The sequence below is a fragment of the Oncorhynchus masou genome, chromosome 5 (assembly GCF_036934945.1).
Source record: "Oncorhynchus masou masou isolate Uvic2021 chromosome 5, UVic_Omas_1.1, whole genome shotgun sequence".
Lineage (NCBI taxonomy): Eukaryota > Metazoa > Chordata > Actinopteri > Salmoniformes > Salmonidae > Oncorhynchus > Oncorhynchus masou.
The window spans coordinates 78,850,993-78,873,314 of NC_088216.1; the positions used below are offsets into that span (position 1 = coordinate 78,850,993).

The 22,322-nt window shown below is 42.7% G+C and overlaps 1 protein-coding gene across 1 annotated transcript; it reads right to left on the reverse strand.

Moving 5' to 3' along the window:
- Positions 1-808: 808 nt before the first annotated feature.
- Positions 809-21,933, reverse strand: LOC135540321 (sodium-coupled monocarboxylate transporter 1-like). Its single transcript, XM_064966909.1, has 15 exons — positions 20,892-21,933; positions 19,539-19,604; positions 19,227-19,278; positions 18,095-18,162; positions 12,819-12,973; positions 12,578-12,718; positions 12,342-12,471; positions 12,053-12,141; positions 11,620-11,732; positions 11,355-11,422; positions 11,173-11,259; positions 10,758-10,951; positions 6,023-6,132; positions 5,522-5,607; positions 809-5,385 (listed from the first exon to the last, which is right to left on the reverse strand). The coding sequence occupies exons 1-15, from the start codon at positions 21,246-21,248 to the stop codon at positions 5,260-5,262; spliced, it is 1,842 nt and encodes a 613-aa protein (XP_064822981.1). The 5' UTR covers positions 21,249-21,933; the 3' UTR covers positions 809-5,259.
- Between the last annotated feature and the right edge of the window lie 389 nt (positions 21,934-22,322).

Below are 22,322 nucleotides of genomic sequence, written 5' to 3' on the forward strand. Positions count from 1 at the left end.
TCAAAACAATTTGAAATTAACAAAGTATATTATCTTGTTTTGATGTTACTGTTTAGTCACTCACTTTATTAATGAAAAAAATGTTAAAATGCTTGTTTTGAACAGACTTGCCACCTTTGAGTCCATCAACATAAATAAAGTTCGTGTTTGTTCATAACATTGTTGTTTTTGCTTGTGCTGTTTTTATGTTCCTATATATGACATTTGTCAACATTGCATTGTTATTGAAAGTGGTGTAAAGTACTTAAGTAAAAATACTTTAAAGTACTACTGAAGTAGTTTTTTGATATCTGTACTTTACTTCACTATTTATATTTTTGACAACTTTTACTCCACTACATTCCTAAAGAAAATTATGGACTTTTTACTCCATACATTTCGAATGCTTAGCAGGACATGAAAATGGTTCAATTCATGCACATATCAGGAGAACATCCCTGGTCATCCCAACTGACTCTGATCTGGTGGAATCACTAAACACACATGCTTCGTTTGTAAAGGATGTCTGAGTGATGTAGTGTGCCCCTGGCTATCCGTAAATGTAAAAATGTCTGTTTTGCTTAATATAAGAACATTTGAATTATTTATACATTTTCTTTTGATACTTAAGTATATTTAAAACCAAATATGTCTAGAAATGTACTCAAGATAGATTTTACAGGGTGATTTTTTTACTTGAGTCATTTTCTATTAACGTATTTTTACTTTTATGTATGATAATAATAATTGATGATGATAATTGAGTACTTTTTCCACTACTGGTAATTTATTACTATTTATATTACTACCAAATAAAATTATGCAAAAATGTGTTATAGTCATTTATTTGTATTTACTCAGATGGTCGTATTCTCCCTGATTTGTCAATAATCAGCTAAATCTGTCAAAAAGTGTAAAGACATTAATAATATACACTGACTGTAAAAAAACATTAGGAACATCTGCTCTTTCCATGACATAGACTGACCAGGTGAATCCAGGTGAAAGCTATGATCCCTTATTGTCACTTGTTAAATCCACTTCAATCAGCGTAGATGAAGGGGAGGAGACAGGTTAAAGAAGGATTTTTAAGTCTTGAGACAATTGAGACGTGGATTGTACCTTTCAGAGGGTGAAGGGACAACAAAAAAAATGTAAGTGCCTGTGAACGGGGTATGGTTGTAGGTGCCAGGCACACCGGTTTGTGTCAACAACTGCATCACTGCTTTTTTTTAGGGGGGGGGGGGGCCTATTGGCTAGGTTTGACATTACAATTGATGAAGTGATTGGTGATTTGTTTTAAAGCCATTGGCTATGTTTGACATTACAATTGATGAAGTGATTAGTGATTTTTTAAAAGCCATTGGCTAGGTTTGATATTACAATTGATGAAGTGATTAGTGATTTTTTTTAAAGCCATTGGCTATGTTTGACATTACAATTGAATAAGTGATTAGTGATTTGTTTTAAAGCCATTGGCTAGGTTTGACATTACAAATGATAAAGTGAAGTTAACTACTTGTGTCGAGCAATCCCGGATCCGGGATCCTATTTATATCCTCAAGCTCATTAGCATAACGCAACGTTAACTATTCATGAAAATCGCAAATGAAATTAAATAAATATATTTGCTCTCAAGCTTAGACTTTTGTTAACAACACTGTCATCTCAGATTTTCAAAATATGCTTTTCAACCATAGCTAAACAAGCATTTGTGTAAGAGTATTGATGGGTAAATTGTGTAAAAAGTGTAAATTGTGTTCTAGGATAGGATGTGACCAACGGGATAATTAACTGATAATACAAAATAAAAAATAAAATAAAGATATATGGAAAAGATATAATCAGATAGAACAAATGAGAAACTGTTTGTTAACCAAACCTGTATGTCCAAGATTTTATGCACTACAGGTGAATTACAGGTGAAGTCACTCAATCCAGTCCCTGAGGCCTGTTGGGGGGACCATACCAAGGACTTCTGGTGACAGCTAGCAGAAAGAACTACCCGGATTCATATCGCACTGCGGGAGGGTACGACACAGTGACACTGTGGAACAATAACAGAGTTCGAGAGGATAACTGGAATGAACAGAATTCTGGGGGCCATCTCTCAAATGAAAAATACCTTACCTGTCCTTTCCTCACTGTTGTTGTTCATAGAAGTGAAGATGTGTCTGGCTCTTGCTAAGTGATGTGTTCTCGGGGAGAGGGTGGGGCTTCACATGGAAGCTGTTCGTCTGAGCTGTCTTATCGTGGGTGACATATTCCTGATACAGCACGTCCTACTTGAGTATGCGGAGAGTGGTAATTTGACCCATGGTTTAGACGATGAGGATTTTGTTCCAAAATAAGCATAAGAGATCCCTAGATCTGGGTAGACAGGAACTTAGAGTAGAGGTTGGGAAGGATCTCTCAATGGAGTTTTATGTAGACCAAAATGGAGTCTCTAACTACATGGCAGTCTAGGACTCTGAGCCATTATGGCATATATTGGTGCAGGTTTCCATATTGATCGTGGACACAGGTCATAACTCATTTGGAGAGAGAGGGCTATATGAATCCACTCACCCAGTATGGAAGGAGGTGGAGTATAGTGAAGGTGAGAGTTTTTGATTGTAATCCGGAGAGAGGGATGCATTACATAAAGATACGCCTAACCATTTAAACAGTAATGAAGGAGAATCTAGGGTTGTGGTATGATGGATATGACCCATTCTTGGTCGACACCCTAGTACGGTTCTGGGTAGAGGAGTTTAGGCCGGTATGGTAAAGCTGTTCACGAAAGCAGGAATGCCAGATAATGACAGTTGTATTGATTTGCACTATTTGAATCCCCAGGTTCCTCCCTTCACAGTGACCGGAGGAGATTATTACCGTTTGGCCCGGTACAGTACTCTTGGGAAATGATGTCAGGGCAAGGTTTTGCCAACAGATTGGACAGGATTATGCTCCATTGTAATGCCTTTCACACTCATTCAACACCAAGACATGAAGTATAGCCAAATGGGAAAAAAGAGCTTTTCCGTCCGGGTCTCTTATTGACCAAGTATACTTTGATAACATTGGGGTTCCAAGGGGTGTGCCAGATGAGTCAAAGCAAGAAATGAGACCCTAGCAGGATTAGAGTTAAGCATTTCCGGGGGGGGGGGGGTCTACTCTCAATAAGAACGTGGACTGGATTAATTATATTTATGATAATCAACAGCGCTTTAACAAGTATACCAGAGATGCTGTTAAAGGTTTTGCAGAACAGACTGAAGCAACCAGCTGGATGGCTTGGCAGAATAGAATTGCATTAGATATGTTAATGGATGAAAAGAGAGAAGTATGCGTGATTATCAGGACCATGTTTGTGCTTACATCCCAAGTAACACAGCTCCGGACGAATCAGTGCCCGAAGCCTCAGCTGGTTTGACCACCCTGGCTCGCGGTTTGGAAGAAAACTCTGGGGTGGATACTTCTCTGAATAATTGGTTTGATAGTACGTTTGGAAAATGGAAAATGTTATGATCACTGTGTTATGGGCTACATTCACCTGTGTGACTGTTTTAGTTTTAGGTGGCTGTTGTCTAATTCCCTGTGTGCGAGGCCTTATTTCCAGGACTCTGGAGAAATCGATGACACTTCAGATGGAGATAGATGGACCAATCCAAAGCTCTGACCAGTGGAATACAAAATACATGGCTTGGACGTAATAGAAGAATCCGGGTCCTTTCACTTGCGAGCAGACCATATTTGATGTTTAGGAAATTTAGATGTTTTCTTGTTTCAATGTATAGACTATTTTTTCATGAAGATTAACGGAAAATCCTGATAAGTATAATTAAGATTCTGATGTAGGGTTAAAAACAGTTGGTGTTAAGGTTAGATTTGATTAATGATGGGTGAAGAGTCTGATAAACATTTATAATAATGTTGGTTATAAGTCTATTCGTATGATAAATCTGATAAACATGTATAATAAGGTTAGTTATAAGTCTATTCATATTTTTTTTTTTTATGTTTGATAAAATTAGATGTAGATTTGAATGTATAATATTTAATCAAAGGGAGGATTTGTTGGAGGAAATTATAGTTGAAATGATTAATTATGCATACATTTATTTTAGAACCATTAAGTTTTATTACTATTATGTTATGGTATGAAATGTATGGGTTCTTGGTTAAACTAGGACTGAAAATGTAGGTAAAACAAATTAATTATCTGTACCTTGCATGTTTAAGGGAGAGGGATGGCATATCTTTTCAGACAGATAAGAATGTTATGTGATGTTCCATTAGTGGAGGAGAAAATGTCTTTTAGACAGATTGGAATGTTTGCTTTATGAGAGGAGTAGGAGACAATCTCCAGACCTGAAGACACTGCGCTATTGTGTGGATCGGAGAGAGTGTGAGAAACTGATGACGTCATTTTTATCTTCTCTCTTTAAAATGTAATGTTCTTTGTATTTTGGGTCAGTACTCTCTTGAATTAAACACTGTTACCTGACTTTTAAGACTGGTCTCGATCTATTTCATGCAAAAATGATAAACTTACAACTTATTATGAAATAGATAGTGTGAATTTGGTTTTGGCTACAAAACATATAGGAATTTAGAATTCCTCTAACAATATGATTACATATGAACTGCATATGCTTATTTCTACTGACAATTAAGTTAGATTTACATTGTTATATATTGTTTTATCTTAACACATGGTTGAAAAGTCCTACCTTACAACATGTGCTGTATACATTAAAATATTGCTTTACATTGCAGTACCCTTCCATGGCCTAGGTCAGGGATGCTCAGCTACTATTTGAGAAGGTCTGGTCACACATTTCCTAGGTGGCTGGATGGATACGGTCACTTATTGAGATAGTAACAAACCACCTCACAACACATGGGATCCTAAACTATTCACACCCCTCTTGTTGGTTTAGAGAACATTTTACAGTTTTAAAACTCATTTCCTGCAATTCTACACATTTTGCCATGTCTTATGTGTGTTCATATGATACTTTAATGACTCTACAAAATCAATGGAGGCCCCTTGGGGGTCGAGGCACCTGGGCAAGTAATCTGGCTATGATAACTATAAGATTTAGATAGCTAGTTAGCCTAACATACATGAGCTAGCTAGTTGATCAACTGTATCAACCTACAGTATTACACACTTGGGGTTCCTTCTCTTAGTAATGAATTTCATTACAATAAAAGGAGAATGGAAAGGTAAGAGGAAAAATTGTTCTCTTGCAGAACTCCGGTTGACAGAGTGCATTTAGCTTGGTGGCAGCATCACATTTTAGTGACCTTCTCCACATCCTTCTCCACAATGTTAAACTGAGGGTCTTGGAATCCAGCATTGTTTGATCCCTTATTCAGCTCTGACCCAGCCTTTTCATTTATCTCAGGTTCTGATGCCTGCAGAAGACACACAAGACCACACCGGGAGCCAGTTAACACAGGCACAAAACATATAATACAGCTGTAGGCCTACGGAATGAGAGAGAGAGGTGGGGTGAGGTGAGGTGAAGTGGGGTGGGGGGAGAAGCTTTACCTCTGAGTCCTTGCCACAGCCAGCACAGAATAGATCACTTCTCCTTACAAAGAGATCTGAGCTTAGCTTTTCCTGCTTGCAGCCACCTGGACAGACAACACAGGGAGACGTCACGTTTAACTAACTGCATAAAATATAAATTTGAACCAGCCAAAGTCATTATGCCTAGTGCCAGGAATTCCCTTTAACAGACCTGACCAGGAACAACTAGCCCCAGAGTTAAGAGCTTAGTGGTTAAGAGCTTTGGGCCAGTAACCAAAAGTTTGCTGGTTTGAATCCCGAGCTGACTAGGTGAAAAATATATCTTTGCCCTTGAGCAAGGCACTTGCCATCAGAGTGGCAAAGTGGCATAGGTCATGTAAGTGGCTCTGGATAAGAGTGTTTGCTAAATGACGTAAATGTCAAATGTAAAGTTTGTCCTGGTCAGGTCATGCAGTCAAAAAAAATAATTCATATCATGCACTATGATGTTAGTGTTGGATCTAAAGGAGGTCGCCTCACCTGTGATAGCGCTTACCACCAAGCCCACGATCACAGTCACCAAAGTGCCCAGAAGACAGAAGTACAAGTAGGACAGGGAGTACCAAGAGTCTGCCAGAGCCGGACGGTCACTGTAACAATAAGATGAAGAGTCAGACCTGAGCCCACACTAACACAGTAGCCTTGCGCTAACACATTAGCTTTGTTAAATCAAATCAAATCTTATTTGTCACTTACACGTTTAGCAGATGTTATTGCGGGTGTAGCAAAATGCTAGCTCTAACAGTGCAGTAATATTTAACAAAAATACACACAATCTAAAAGTAAAAGAATGGCATTAAGGACTAAATAAATATTAGGATGAGCAATGTCAGAGTGGCAAAGACTAAAATACAGTAGAATAGAGTATACAGTATATAGATATGAGATGAGTAAAGCAAAAATATGTTTACATTATTAGAGTGACTAGTGTTCCATTATTAAAGAGGCCAGTGATTTCAAGTCTATGTATATGGGACAGCAGCGTCTAAGGTGCAGGGTTACGTAACCGTGTGGAAGACGCCTAGTGATGGCTAATTTAACAGTCTGATGGCTCTGTTTTTCAGTCTCTCGGTCCCAGCTTTGATGCACCTGTACTGACCTCGCCTTCTGGATGAGAGCAGGGTTAACAGGCAGTGGCTTGGGTGGTTGTTGTCCTTGATTATCTTTTTGGCCTTCCTGTGACATCGGGTGCTGTAGGTATACTGGAGCGTAGGTAGTTGATGGATAGTTAGTAGGCCACAGTGATGCATTAGGAAGACCGCACCCCCTCTGGAGAGCCCTGCGGTTTCAGGTGGTACAGTTGCCATACCAGGAGGTGATACAGCCGAACAGGATGCTCTCAATTGTGTATCTGTAAAAGTTTGTGAGGGTTTTAGGTGCCATGCAAAATGTCTTCAGCCTCCTGAGGATGAAGAGGCACTGTTGTGCCTTCTTCACCACACTGTCTGTGTGGGTGGACCATTTCAGATCGTCAGTGATGTGTATGCTGAGGGACTTGAAGCTTTTCACCTGCTCCACTGCAGTCCTGTTGATTTGGATAGGGGCGTGGCTCCCTCTGCCTTTTCCTGAAGTCCACGATCAGCTCCTTTGTTTTGTCAACCTTGAGTGAGAGGTTATTTTCCTGGTAATCAGGCCTACTATGGTTGTGTCTTCTGCAAACTTGATGATTGTGGCCACGCAGTCATGGGTGAAAAGGGAATACAGGAGGATGCTGTGCACGCACCCGTGTGGGGCCCCTGTGTAGAGGATCAGTGAAGAGGTGTCGTTTCCTACCTTCACCACCTGTGGGCGGCCAATCAGAAAGTCCAGGACCCAGTTGCAGAGTGTGGGGTTCAGACCCAGGGCACCAAGCTTAATGATGAGCTTGGAGGGTACTATGGTGTTGAATGCTGAGATATAGTCAATGAACAGCATTCTTTCATAGGTATTTCTCTTGTCCAGATGGGATAGGGCAGTGTGCAGTGCGATGGCGATTGCATCATCTGTAGATCTATTGGGGTGATAAGCCAATTGAAGTGGGTCTACCGTGTCAGGTAAGGTAGAGGTGATATGATCCTTAACTAGCCTCTCAAAGCACTTCATGATGAGAGAAGTGAGTGCTATGGGGAGAAAGTAATTTATTTCAGTTACCTTTGCTTTTTTGGGAACAGGAACAATGGTGGACATCTTGAAGCAAGTGGGGACAGCAGACTGGGATAGGGAGAGATTGAATATGTCCTCAAACATTCAAGTCAGCTGGTCTAGGCCGGCAGCCTTGCAAGGGCTAACGCATAAATCTCTTACTCACTTCGGCCACAGAGAAGGAGAGCCCACAGTCCTTGATAGCAGTCCGTGTCGTTGGCACTGTGTTATCCTCAAAGCGGGCGAAGAAGGTGTTTAGCTTGTCCGGAAGCAAGACATCGGTGTCTGTGACGTGGCTGGTTTTCCCTTTGTAGTCTGTGGTCGTCTGTGGACCCTGCCACAGCCGTCTCATGTCTGAGCGCTTTCAGTTTAACTGCCATCTATGCACGGTTTCTGGTTAACCTCTTACACTTATGGTGGCGCTATTTCATTTTTGGAAGAAAAACGTTCCCGTTTTAAACAAGATATTTTGTTACAAAAAGATGCTCGACTATGCATATAATTGCTACTGTTCGAAAGAAAACACTCTGACGTGTCCAGAAATACAAATATCTTCTCTGTGCGTGCCCTAGAACGTGAGCTTCAGGCAAAACCAAGATGACTTGGCATCCAGGAAATGACAAGGATTTTTGAGGCTCTGTCTTTCATGATCTCCTTATATGGCTGTGAACGCAAGAGGAATGAGTCTGCCCTTTCTGTCGTTTCCCCAAGGTGTCTGCAGCATTGTGACGTATTTGTAGGCAGATCGTTGGAAGATTGACCATAAGAGACCACATTTACCACGTGTCCGCCCGGTGTCCTGCGCCGAAATTGGTGCGCAAAAGTCACCTGCCAGTATTTTTCCATGGAGCAGAGAGAGAAGCAAGCTTCCAAGAACTGCATGTCAATGAAGAGATATGTGAAAAAACACCTTGAGGATTGATTCCAAACAACGTTTGCCATGTTTCGGTCGATATTATGTAGTTAATCCGGAAAAAGTTTCACGTTGTAGGTGACTGCATTTTCGGTTCGTTTCGGTAGCCAGGCGCAATGTAGAAAACGGAACAATTTCTCCTACACACAGACGCTTTCAGGAAACACTGCGCATTTGGTATGTGGCTGGGAGTCTCCTCATTGAAAACATCAGAAGCTCTTCAAAGGTAAATGATTTTATTTATTTGGTTATCTGGCTTTTGTGAAAATGTTCGTGCTACATGCTACACAAAATGCTATGCTAGCTTTGCATACTCTTACACAAATTAGTCAATTTCTATGGTTCAAAAGCATATTTTGAAAATCTGAGATGACAGTGTTGTTAAGAAAAGGCTAAGCTTGAGAGCAAACGCATTATTTTAATTTTATTTGCGATTTTCAGAAATCGTTAACGTTGCGTTATGCTAATGAGCCTGAGGCTTAGTCACAATCCCGGATCCGGGATGGGGAGTTTCAAGAGGTTAATGTAGGTTGTAATAGTCACAGTGGGTACAATATCTTCTATTTACTTCCTGATAAACGAAGTCACCATATCAGTATATTAGTCAATGTTATTCTCAGAGGCTACCCGGAACATATCCCAGTCCAGGTGATCAAAGCAATCTTGAAACGTGGATTTCGATTTGTCAGACCAGTATTGAATAATCCTTAGTACGGATACTTCCTGTTTGAGTTTCTGCTAATAGGAAGGGAGGAAAAAAATGGTCAAAATTGCAGAAGGGAGGGCAGGGGAGGCCTTGTAGGCATCCCGGAAGTTGTAGTAGCAGTGGTCGAGTGTTTTATCAGAGTGAGTACTACAGTCAATGTGTTGACAGAACTTCGGTAGTGTTTTCCTCAAATTTGCTTTGTTAAAATCCCCAGCTACAATAAATGCGGCCTCAGGTTATGTGGTTTCCAGTTTGCTTAAAGTCCAGTGTAGCTCTTTGAGGGCCGTTGTGGTATCAGCTTGAGGGGGAATATGACTATAACTGAAGAGAATTGTCTTGGGAGGTAATACGGTCGGCATTTGATTGTGAGGTATCCTAGGTTGGGTGACCGAAAGGACTTGAGTTCCTGTATGTTATCACAATCACACCATTAGTGGTTAATCATGAAACATACACCCCAGCCTTTCTTCTTCCCGGAGAGTTCTTTAATCCTGTCGATGCTATATACCGAGAACCCAGCTAGCTGAGAACCCTGAGTCCATGGCACAAAGCCTCCAGCGTCAGTCCCTTGTCCGGAGCCTCCGGCGACGGTCTCCAGTCCGGAGCCTCTGGCGACGGTCGCCAGTCCGGAGCCTCCGGCGACGGTCGCCAGTCCGGAGCCTCCGGCGACGTTCGCCAGTCCGGAGCCTCCGGCGACGGTCCCCAGTCCGGGGCCTGCAACGAGGGTCCCCAGTCCGGGGCCTGCAGCGAGCGTCAACAGTCTGGGGCCTGCAGCGAGGGTCCCCAGCCCGGGGCCTACAACGAGGGTCCCCAGTCCGGGGTCTGCAAAGAGGGTCGCCAGTCCGGGGTTGGTGACGAGGGTCCCCGCACCAGAGCCACCACCGAGGATAGATGCCCACCCGGACCCTCCCCTATAGGTTCAGGTTTTGCGGTCGGAGTCCGCAACTTTGGGGGGGTACTGTCACGCCCTGACCTTAGAGAGCCTTTTTATGTCTCTATTTGGTTTTGTCAGGGTGTGATTTGAGTGGGCATTCTATGTGTTGTATTTCTTTGTGTTTGGCCGAGTGTGGTTCCCAATCAGACAGCTGTCTATCGTTGTCTCTGATTGGGAATCATGCTTAGGTAGCCTTTTTCTCCACCTATGTTATAGGATCTTGTTCTTGTATTGTTGCTGTTGAGCCCTACAAGGCTGTACGTTTCGTTGGTTTTCTCTTTCTTGTTTTTCCTGGTTATCATTAAAGAATATGAGTAACATACCTCACGCTGCATCTTCAGCTAATTCCACCAACAACGATCGTCACAGCATTGACGTTTTCATTCAGTGAAACAGAACGTGAGCTCACAAGATCAGGCTGGTTCAACAAGGCTGCTAACCCATAGTTAGCTATAAGCAACATTGGAATAAAATTGTGCACTATATGTGGAATAGGGTGACTTTGAAGACAGTGATTATAGAGTGACCATGAGTAACTCACTCAGGCAGAGGGGTCATTGTTACTGCACTGGTCCATGGGGCCAAGGTGGTGTAGTTCAGGTCCTGCGTGCGGTTACAGCCTGCCACACTTATTGGCAGGGGGTTGGTTTTATCAGCTAAGGGTGGGTATATCTGAGCTCCAATCCCCACCCACAGGGTAATAACAAGGCCCATAATCAGCCCTGTGAGTCCCCCCTGCAATGCACAAGGAAGCCGTCTCAGTCTTACCCATAAAGATACACTACAATTCTATGTCATTATATTGTCTAACGTTGTTTTGTATTCAACAACCAAAATCTTTGCATGTCAGAACATTTATAGTGTTATTGGTTAGTAATATATCTTTGAGTAAATTAGTATATCATTCTTTAAGTATGAATAATGAAAGTGATATGAATAAGATGTGGGATACCTACTGTTGAGTTTGCTGTGCGCCAGAACATGCCTAAGAGGTAAAGCCCAAGAAGAGGGCCACTGATCATTCCAAATATGGACAGGGCTGCCTGAAAAGAGAAAACGTTAGAGACATAAAGTAGAAGTGACAACTACGAGACAGCAGGTGGTGATATGGAGTCACTTCTGATTATAATTTTCCTACCTGCAGAATGCTCCCCATCAGTGAAGCTATTGCAGCCATCCCAATGCACAAAAATCCGAAGAAAACACCTGGAATAGGTGCAAAGGTAATTAAATATTCCATACACATTTCATGATTATAAATATATTTCAATGCAAAGTATTTTTCCATGCAAAGTATTGACATATAATGTACATACCTCAGCAAATGTCAAACTGACCTTTATTTGTGTGACATTACTATTTGAATGAACCCACATATACACAGTGTTTTGTGTGAAACTCACTGAGGCCCATGTTCATCCAGGTCACCTGTTTATCTGTCAGGTTTTTGTACATTGGCCTGATGAAGTCCTCCACAGTGACAGCCACCAGCGCATTGATGCTGGAGGACACAGTACTGAAACAGACGCAATGACAATAGATGAGGCAAAGAGAAAGAGGAGGAATTGCCCTTTGTCTGCAGGGAACTCATGGTTAAACACATTCATTGGTAGGTTAGTTGTAAAAGTAGTGGAAGATTGCATGCATTTGTTAGTGTATACCTGCTAGACACAATAGGCGGACCGCGGTCTGGTTCCGGATCCAGAACGGGGAGGGGTTGCGAGGTAGGGGTTTGTTACTATGCTGATAAGTACCTATATCTATCCAGATCTTTGCCACCTGGAAGATTTGTGTCAGCGGACCTTGTCTATTTGGGTTCCCCTGGAGAATACTCACCTCAGTGTACCACTGTATGCTGCCGCAACAAACAACCCAGGGACTCCAGGATAGGCTGCCAGGATGTCCATTACCAGGTATGGAAGCAGCTTGTTTACACACACACACAACACACACTATTAATCCCACACACAGTCCTGTCCAATTCACACATACATATTAATACACACGTGTACATGTGTGAAATAGGACAAATATAAGCACCCACCCACTAGCATTCAATAACACTGCCATAGTGCAGCACTGTCCATGCCTGTGTAAGAGCCATAGCTGTCTTACATTTACTGACCTGATCAAGTGCCCCTACATCACCATTGGTGAGTGGATCACAGTTCTTGTAAATGGAGTACATGGTGAGGCCGGAGAACACTGCTAAGCTCACAGTCACCCAGAGACCAATCATATTCACATACAGTGACCTGAGGGTTTAAAAAAAGCCAACATGGAACAAACACTCATATTGCTATTCTTCATTCACAGCTGTTCCTGTATGTTATGACTGTGGAAGGTAGGAGTGCCACTCACAGTTTGGCTTGAGTTAGGGTTTTGCAGGAGATGTAACGCTGCACCTGTGACTGGTTGATGGAGTAGATGGACGCCCACATCACACTGCCACCAACCACGATCGTCCAGAACGTGTGACGCTTCAAAGGGTCTGGATCAAAACTGCATTAGAAGGTATTAAAGTGAAAATTCTCAGCTAACTATAGGGAGTCATACTGTGGTGGTAATTAATCCCTGCATGACGTGTGGACATTTTACTTACTCAAAAAGGTTGAGCCTGCCTCCTTGGTAACAGTCATCCCAGATCTTCCCCAGACCTCCCTGGATGACAGCCCCCCTGGCGATGACGGCCACGAAGCCTGCTAACATGATCACCATCTGGAACACGTCTGTCCATATGACCGCCTTCAGACCTCCCTGAGAATCACAATGCAACATGGAGTCAGGGGAAGGAAGGTATGCTGCAACCTCATGTGCACCAAAGAGGTTTGTTCATGTGTAGGTGTGTTCCCTGACCCTGTGACCTGACCAGGAAAAAACTGGACCCTACAGTCGTAATTGCCCATAACTGGGGCTGAGACTTTTCCCTGCATGAACATGTCATGGGTTCAGGAAAAACATCTGGCCCTGGACAAAGATTCTTTCTATAATGAGTCCAAAGCGAAGGATATACTGCTTTGTTTAGACAAGGCCCAAATCCCTGTCATCTGCGTGAAGACAGAGAAAATGGGGGGAGGAGGGCGGTTGCTTTGTAAGAATTAGCCAACGAGTAGGTAAACCACCACCACCACCACTACCCTCCAAATCATTGGCCAACGTGCAATCATTGGAAAACAAACTGGACGATCTAAGATTAAGACTATCTTAGAAACGGGACAATAAAAACTGTAATATCTTATGTTTCACAGAGACGTGGTTAAATGACGAAAATGTTAATATAGAGCTGGCTGGCTTCTCCCTGTGTCACGTCTGCTCCTGCTCCTCCCCTCCGGTGTATGACGTCGCCAGAGTACTAACCACTGGTCCTGGGATTCATCATCACGCACAACTGACATTCATTATTACGAACACCTATGAATCATTACACCCTGTATCAGCAGAACAGAGCAGATATGTCTGGGAAGACGCGGGGCGAGGGTGTGTGTCTATTTGTCAATAACTGCTGGTGCGCGATTTCTAATATTAAAGAAGTCTCGAGGTATTGTTCGCCTGAGGTAGAGTATCTCATGATAAACCGTAAACCACACTATCTACCAAGAGAGTTCTCATGTATATTATTCATAGCCATCTATTTACCACAAACCGATGCTGGCACTAAGACCACGATCTGTATAAGGCCATAAGCAAACAAGAAAATGCACATCCAGAAGTGGCGCTCCTAGTGGCAGGGGACTTAAATGCATGCAAACTAAAATCCGTTTTACCTCATTTCTACCAGCATGTCACATGTGATAGCATAGACTGGAAAATGTTCCAGGATTCATCCAATGACATTGAGGAGTATACCACCTCAGCTTCATCAATAAGTGCATCGACAACGTCGACCCCACAGTGACCGTACGTACATATTCCAACCAGAAGCCATGGATTACAGACAACATTCGCACAAAGCTAAAGGCTAGAGCTGCCACTTTCAAGGAGCGGGACACTAATCCGGACGCTTATAAGAAATCCTGCTATGCCCTCACACGAAAGATCAAACAGGCAAAGTGTCAATTCAGGACTAAGATTGAATCCTACAACACCGGCTCTGACGCTAGTAGGATGTGTCGAGGCTTGCAAACTATTACGGACTACAAAGGGAAACCCAGACGTGAGCTGCCCAGTGATGCGAGCCTACCAGATGAGATCACGTTCTCCATAGACAAATGCCTTGTATGCTAACTTCGAGGCATGCAACACTGAAGCATGTAAGAGAGCACCAGCTGTTCCGGACGACTGTGTGATCACGCTCTCCATAGACAATGTGAGTAAGATCTTTAAACAGGTCAACATTCACAAAGCCATGGGGCCAGATGGATTACCAGGACGTGTACTCAAAGCATCTCGCGGACCAAGTGGCAAGTGTCTTCACTGACATTTTCAACCTCTCCCTGACCGAGTCTGTAACATCTACATGTTTCAAACAGACCACCATAGTCCCTGTTCACAAGATAGAGAAGCTAACATGCCTAAATGATTACTGCCCCGTAGCACTCACGTTGGTAGCCATGAAATGCTTTGAAAGGCTGGTCATGGCTCACATCAACACCCTAGACCCACTCCAAACAGATCCACATATGACACAATCTAAATCGCACTCCACACTGCCCTTCCCCATTTGGACAAAGGGACCACCTATGTGAGAATGCTGTTCCTTGACTACAGCTCAGTGTTCAACACCATCGTACCCTCAAAGCTCATCACTAAGCTAAGGACTCTGTTACTAAACACCTCCCTCTGCAACTGGATCCTGGACTTCCTAACGGGCCACCCCCAGGTGGTAAGGGTAGACAACAGCACATCTGTCACACTGATCATCAACACTGGGGCCCCTCAGGGTGACTACTTAGTCCCCTCCTGTACTCCCTGATCACCCACGACTGTGTGGCCAAGCGCGACTCCAACACCATCATTAAGTTTGTTGACAACACCACAGTGGTAGGCCTGATCACTGACAATGATGAGACAGCCTATTGGGAAGAGGTCAAAGACCTGGCATTGTGGTGCCAGGAAAACAAATTCTCCCTCAATGTGAGCAAGACAGAGCAGCTAATCGTGGACTATAGGAAAAGGAGGGCCAAACAGGCCCGCATTAATATCAACGGGGCTGTGATGTAGGGGGTTGAGCATTTCAAGTTCCTTGGTGTCCACATCAACAACAAACTTTCATGGTCCAAAGACAGGCACGGCGACACCTTTTCTCCCTCAGCAGACTGAAACGATTTGGCATGGTTCCCCATATCCTGCACCATCGAGAGCATCCTGACCGGTTGCATCAATGCCTGGTATGGCCAAGCTTCCTGACTTCCGGGACCTATATACTAGGCGGTGTCAGAGGAAGGCCCAAAAAATTGTCAAGACTCCAGTCACCCAAGTCATAGACTGTTTTTTCTGCTACTGCACGTATTTATGCTGCAGTAGTTGTGTCGTGTCGGGGGGCTAGAGTCAGTTTGTTATATCTGGAGTACTTCTCCTGTCCAATTCGGTGTCCTGTGTGAATCTAAGTATGCTCTCTTTAATTTTCTCCTTCTTTCTCGTGGAGGACCTGAGCCCTAGGACCATGCCCCAGGACTACCTGGCATGATGACTCCTTGCTGTCCCAAGTCCACCTGGCCGTGCTGCTGCTCCAGTTTCAAATGTTCTGCCTGCAGCTGTGGAATCCTGACCTGTTCACCAGACGTGCTACCTGCCCCAGACCTATTATTTGACCATGCTGGTCATTTATGAACATTTGAACATCTTGGCCATGTTCTGTTATAATCTCCACCCGGCACAGCCAGAAGAGGACTGGCCACCCCTCATAGCCTGGTTCCTCTCTAGGTTTCTTCCTAGGTTTTGGCCTTTCTAGGGAGTTTTTCCTAGCCAACGTGCTTCAACACCTGCATTTCTTGCTGTTTGGGGTTTTAGGCTGGGTTTCTGTACAGCACTTTGAGATATCAGCTGATGTACGAAGAGCTACAGTGCTTTGCGAAAGTATTCGGCCCCCTTGAACTTTGCGACCTTATGCCACATTTCAGGCTTCTAACATAAAGATATAAAACTTTATTTTTCTGTGAAGAATCAACAAGTGGGACACAATCATGAAGTGGAACGACATTTATTGGATATTTCAAACTTTTTTAACAAATCAAAAACTGAAAAATTGGGAGTGCAAAATTATTCAGCCCCTTTACTTTCAGTGCAGCAAACTCTCTCCAGAAGTTCAGTGAGGATCTCTGAATGATCCAATGTTGACCTAAATGACTAATGATGATAAATACAATCCACCTGTGTGTAATCAAGTCTCCATATAAATGCACCTGCACTGTGATAGTCTCAGAGGTCCGTTAAAAGAAGAGAGAGCATCATGAAGAACAAGGAACACACCAGGCAGGTCCGAGATACTGTTGTGAAGAAGTTTAAAGCCGGATTTGGATACAAAAAGATTTCCCAAGCTTTAAACATCCCAATGAGCACTGTACAAGCGATAATATTGAAATGGAAGGAGTATCAGACCACTGCAAATCTACCAAGACCTGGCCGTCGCTCTAAACATTCAGCTCATACAAGGAGAATACTGATCAGAGATGCAGCCAAGAGGCCCATGATCACCCTGGATGAACTGCAGAGATCTACAACTGAGGTGGGAGACTCTGTCCATAGGACAACAATCAGTCATATATTGCACAAATCTGGCCTTTATGGAAGAGTGGCAAGAAGAAAGCCATTTCTTAAAGATATCCATAAAAAGTGTTGTTTAAAGTTTGCCACAAGCCACCTGGGAGACACACCAAACATGTGGAAGAAGGTGCTCTGGTCAGATGAGACCAAAATTGAACTTTTTGGCAACAATGCAAAACGTTATGTTTGGCGTAAAAGCAACACAGCTCATCACCCTGACCACACCATCCCCACTGTCAAACATGGTGGTGGCAGCATCATGGTTTGGGCCTGCTTTTCTTCAGCAGGAACAGGGAAGATGGTTAAAATTGATGGGAAGATGGATGGAGCCAAATACAGGACCATTCTGGAAGAAAACCTGATGGAGTCTGCAAAAGACCTGAGACTGGGACGGAGATGTGTCTTCCAACAAGATAATGATCCAAAACATAAAGCAAAATCTACAATGGAATGGTTCAAAAATAACATATCCAGGTGTTAGAATGGCCAAGTCAAAGTCCAGACCTGAATCCAACTGAGAATCTGTGGAAAGAACTGAAAACTGCTGTTCACAAATGCTCTCCATCCAACCTCACTGAGCTCGAGCTGTTTTGCAAGGAGGAATGGGAAAAAATTTCAGTCTCTCGATGTGCAAATCTGATAGAGACATACCCCAAGTGACTTACAGCTGTAATCGCAGCAAAAGGTAAAGTATTAACTTAAGGGTACAAAGTATTAACTTAAGGGGGCTGAATAATTTTGCGCGCCCAATTTTTCAGTTTTTGATTTGTTAAAAAAGTTTGAAATATCCAATAAATGTCATTCCACTTCATGATTGTGTCCCACTTGTTGTTGATTCTTCACAAAAAAATACAGTTTTATATCTTTATGTTTGAAGCCTGAAATGTGGCAAAAGGTCGCAAAGTTCAAGGGGGCCAAATACTTTCGCAAGGCACTGTATATAAATACATTTGATTTGATTTGATTTGATTTAATGTCTACTTGTTAAATGTCGTTAATTTCTTATTGTAAATGCAATTTTTTGTAATATAGTTTAAGCTCTGTGTTGGACCCGAGGAAGATTAGCTGACATTATTGTGTCAGCTAATTGGGATCCTAATAAATATTCAATATTAATTGTCATAGCGTGAAGGAGTTGATTGCTGATTGGTGAGTGAGATCTGATGAACCACTGACCAGGGTGCAGTAGATGATGCACACCACCCCAGTGGCCACCAGCACTCCCCAGAGGTTCAGCCCTGTGACTGAAACACACACAAGTACAGACCCATTTACACAGCTTTTCCAAATAATACTAATGATACTGTTTCCATGACCTGAAACAAATAGATAAACGCAACATGTAAAGTCTTGATCAGATCTTTCATGAGCTGAAATAAAAGCTCCCAAAAAGGTTCAATATGCTCGAAAAGCGCTCCACAAATTTGTTTCCATCCATGTTAGTGAGCATTTCTTCTTTGCCAAGATAATCCATCCACCTGACAGGTGTAGCATATCAAGAAGCTGATGAAACAGCACGTTCCTTATACAGGTGCACCTTGTGCTCTGGACAATAAGAGGCCACTCCAAGTGCAGTTTTGTCACACAACACAATGCCACAGATCAGAGAGTGTGCAATTGGTATGGTGGCTGCAGGAATGTCCACCAGAGCTGTTGCCAGATAATTTAATTGTCATTTCTCTACCATAAGCTGCCTTCAACATAATTTTAGGGAATTTGGCTTTACATCCAACCAGCCTCACAACCACAGACCACGTGTGTTGCGTTGTGTGGGCGAGCGGTTCGCTATTGTCAACATCATGAACAGTGTGCCCCATGGTGGTGGGGTTATGGTATGGGCAGTCATAAGCTACGGACAACGAACACAATTGCATTTTATCGATGGGAGGCCCATTCTTTTTAAGGTATCTGTGACCAACAGATGCATATCTGTATTCCCAGTCATGTCAAATCAATAGATTAGGGCCTAATGAATGTATTTCAATTGACTGTTTACCTTATGAACTGTAACTCAGTAAAATCTTTGAAATTGTTGCATGTTGCGTTTATATTTTTGTTCAGTATAGATACATATGAATTCTCTGTGATATTATCACTTAGCCTAACGACATCTGCATATCCTCTTTTGTGCTGCATCAATTGGTAAGCAACTAGACAATACCTTTATTTGGCAGGTCACAGACCAATTTAATTAGCTAAATATTTATCATCAGTTTGGTCCAGAGATTGACCTTCTGTCAACAGTCAGATAATAATATTATTTTGATTCATTAAAGGACATTACAGAGATACTTTGCATATGACTTACTTTGATTGAGAGCAAGAGCTGGCGCGTAGATGACCATACCAGTGTACAGGGCCTGAAACAAAATCAGCCATTAGTTGATGGATGTAAACATATGCTTGATGCACATTCATAAAGCGGAATGTTTAACTTAGATGCCCAGATGGCTTCCTGAAATCAGGCAATGGAAAAAAGGACAAGAACAAATGTTGCCATTTTCTGTAGTTAATTAATGCATTATTGAGATTTTTGTTTCCACCATATCCTTTGGAAAACATTAGCTTCATTATGATCTACCCATTTGCCCCATTTTCATGATGTTAACTGAATATTTACCGTTTGTATGATGTACATGGTGGTCCCGATCACCCGAATCAACTTGTTGAAACGCATCTCCAGATACTAGAGAGAAAATAAACATTTCAGTCAAACCTGGCCTGATTTCATTGGCTTTTTACACTTGTAAATCTTTTTTCCTAGTCAGGAAGTGATGATGAAGAAAGATTCATAGACTTTTCAGTAGTCTGTCTATCTGCAGGTCTCCATCTGTTTTGTTCAAGTCGTAAATGGTTGCAGGTTGATGTTTATTGGGATGAATCTTGTCCTGGAGGCAGAACTGAGCGATATCCACTGGATGTGCCAGCTGCAGCCAAAATATATATATTGTAAAAAATTATGAAAACAAACATTTGCTTTTTTTTAAATCTTAATTTAAGGTTAGCATTAGGCACAAGGTTAGCAGTGTGGTTAAGGTTATTTTTAGGTTTAACATTTTTTGTGTCAATGCCAGCCAGTGATTACCCTGCAGAGCTGCCTCCAGTACATGACTTATTCCAATAAATGCAAAATGGTTCCTTGATGCACAAAACTAATTAAATATCTGTAATTACTTTTATAGTAACTAGTCACATATTTTTAGGAAGTCCCTAGATGCTGAATGTAACAGATGTAACATCTTGGCACCCCTCCTGGATTAGATTGTTTTCACAGATCACTGATTAATTATTAGTTACATTACGACTGCTGGCGCAGCTGTCTAAGACTGCATTACTACAAATCCTGGTTCGATACCGGGCTGTGTCGCAGCCGGCAGTGCCCGGGAGACCCATGAGGCGAAACACAATTGCCCCAGTGTCGTCCGGGTTAAGGGAGGGTTTGGCCGGCCGGGATGTCCTTGTCCCATTGCGCTCTAGCGACTCCTGTGGCAGGCTGTACGCATGGACGCTGACACAGTCGCCAGGTGTACGGTGTTTCCTCCGACACATTGGTGCGGCTGGCTTCCGGGTTAAGTATGAATCGTGTCAAGAAACAGCGGGGCTTGGCGGGGTTGTGTTTCGGAGGACGCACGGCTCTCGACCTTCGTCTCTGCCGAATCCGTATGGGAGTTGCAGCGATGGGACAAGACCGTAACTACCAAATGGGGAGAAAAAGGGGTATTTTGTTTTTTACAAATAACAAAAAAATACAATTGCTGGACATTTTAGAGCAAACCCTCTCATCTTCACCCCCCTAGCTATCATCTTAATTCATACCCCTATAACTTTATCTCAATCCACCTTGCTTGCACTTGCTGTTTGACCGATAGGAATCATCAAGCTATTTGCACCTCAAATGTTGTAATGTATTTGACATACTGTGTATGTGTTTGACCCAGGTGGGTCTGACCCAGCCTGGTATATCTTACAGTACCTCGTAGGTGCTGGTGATGCCCAGGCGGTAGAAGAGAGGGACGAAGATTTCAGCGGTGATGATGGACATGATGGCATAGGAGATGCCAAATATCCAGAAGGCCGCCCCAAACCGATAGGCCTCTGCTGGAGTGCCGATCACGGTGATGCCAGACATGAAGCTGGCAGTGAGGGACATGGCGACGGGCACCGCTGTCATCTGACGGCCCCCCAGCAGAAACTCATCACTGCTGGTGTTCTTGCGGCCCCGGATGGCTTGGAACAGGCCAATGCCGGCCGCCCCCAGTACTGTCCCCACAAACACCACATAGTCCCACACAGAGAACGAGGCCACTGGGCCCCCTGTACCCGTTGTCATGGTTAATGAGTACAGAAGAGATCCCTCCGGCAGAGACCAACACTTATCTAATCTTCACTAGTAGAAGTAGAAAAGGAATGCTTGATTTTATCAAGAATGTCAAAATAAATCAATTTTGTTCAAATTGAGTCCAACCTTTTTTCAGTATTCCAAGAAAACAAAACAATAGCAAATAAATTCTCAGTCAACTAGATAACCACCTCAGAAATGTATTAATGCAGATAACATGTTTGGATTATCGCAGTTCTTTGACACTTACAGTAGACATCCACAATTGAAAGAAACATCCTTATACAAACGTCTGAGAATTCCAAGAACAAATGTCCAATATTCCTATTTGATAAGTCTTCCGTACTTGTTGAGGTTGAATAAAGTTGAGAATTACTAGAAATGCATCCTCCTGTTTAGCAAGACTTCCTTGTGTGGTCCCCTTATCCTAACAAAAGCATGGAAGAACACACTCTTGGTGTCGGCTAACCATAAACACACCTTTAGTTAATCATCACCCAAGGACAACATATTCAGAATTCACTGCCTACCAAGATTCTAAAACGGAATGATCATTATATCTGACTTGATGAAGTGTGTTTGGCCCGCCTTCCGATCTACCATTAAATAGAACGGTTGGTATAGTTCTAGTGGTAGAACACCATGTATGTTCTGCCTGACACAGTTGTGACTTTCAAAAGCATGAAAGGGGTTCTGCAACAAGAAATCCTCCAGTACTTATGGACTCCAAGACCAGATTGCTCAACATTGGACTGATTAGACGTTCCAGAGAAGCAAAGTCATCTTTGAGAAAAATAATGCAGTCATAAATCAGCCATAAAACATAGTCATAGATCAGCCATAAAACATAGTCGTAGATCAGCCATAAAACATAGTCATAGATCAGCCATAAAGAAGCCATTCCATTCCATTGCACGAGTCAGTAGGTTGGAAAAACAATTATAGTACATATAGATATAAGCACTTGTAGAAAGAGAAGATAATGTCCAGTTTTTAGGAACATATGGATACTGAATCACTCAAGGACTCAAACTGTAATGCTCCTATCCACAGATTGCATTCATT

Excerpts from the sequence above, each read along its gene's own strand:
- LOC135540321 (XM_064966909.1), bottom strand. The coding sequence starts at position 21,248 with ATGACAACGGGTACAGGGGGCCCAGTGGCCTCGTTCTCTGTGTGGGAC. Across the intron at positions 19,279-19,538 it reads CCATGTACATCATACAAACG|GCCCTGTACACTGGTATGGT; the intron begins GTAAATATTCAG and ends ATTTTGTTTCAG. Across the intron at positions 12,142-12,341 it reads ATGTAGGGGCACTTGATCAG|CTGCTTCCATACCTGGTAAT; the intron begins GTCAGTAAATGT and ends TGTGTAAACAAG.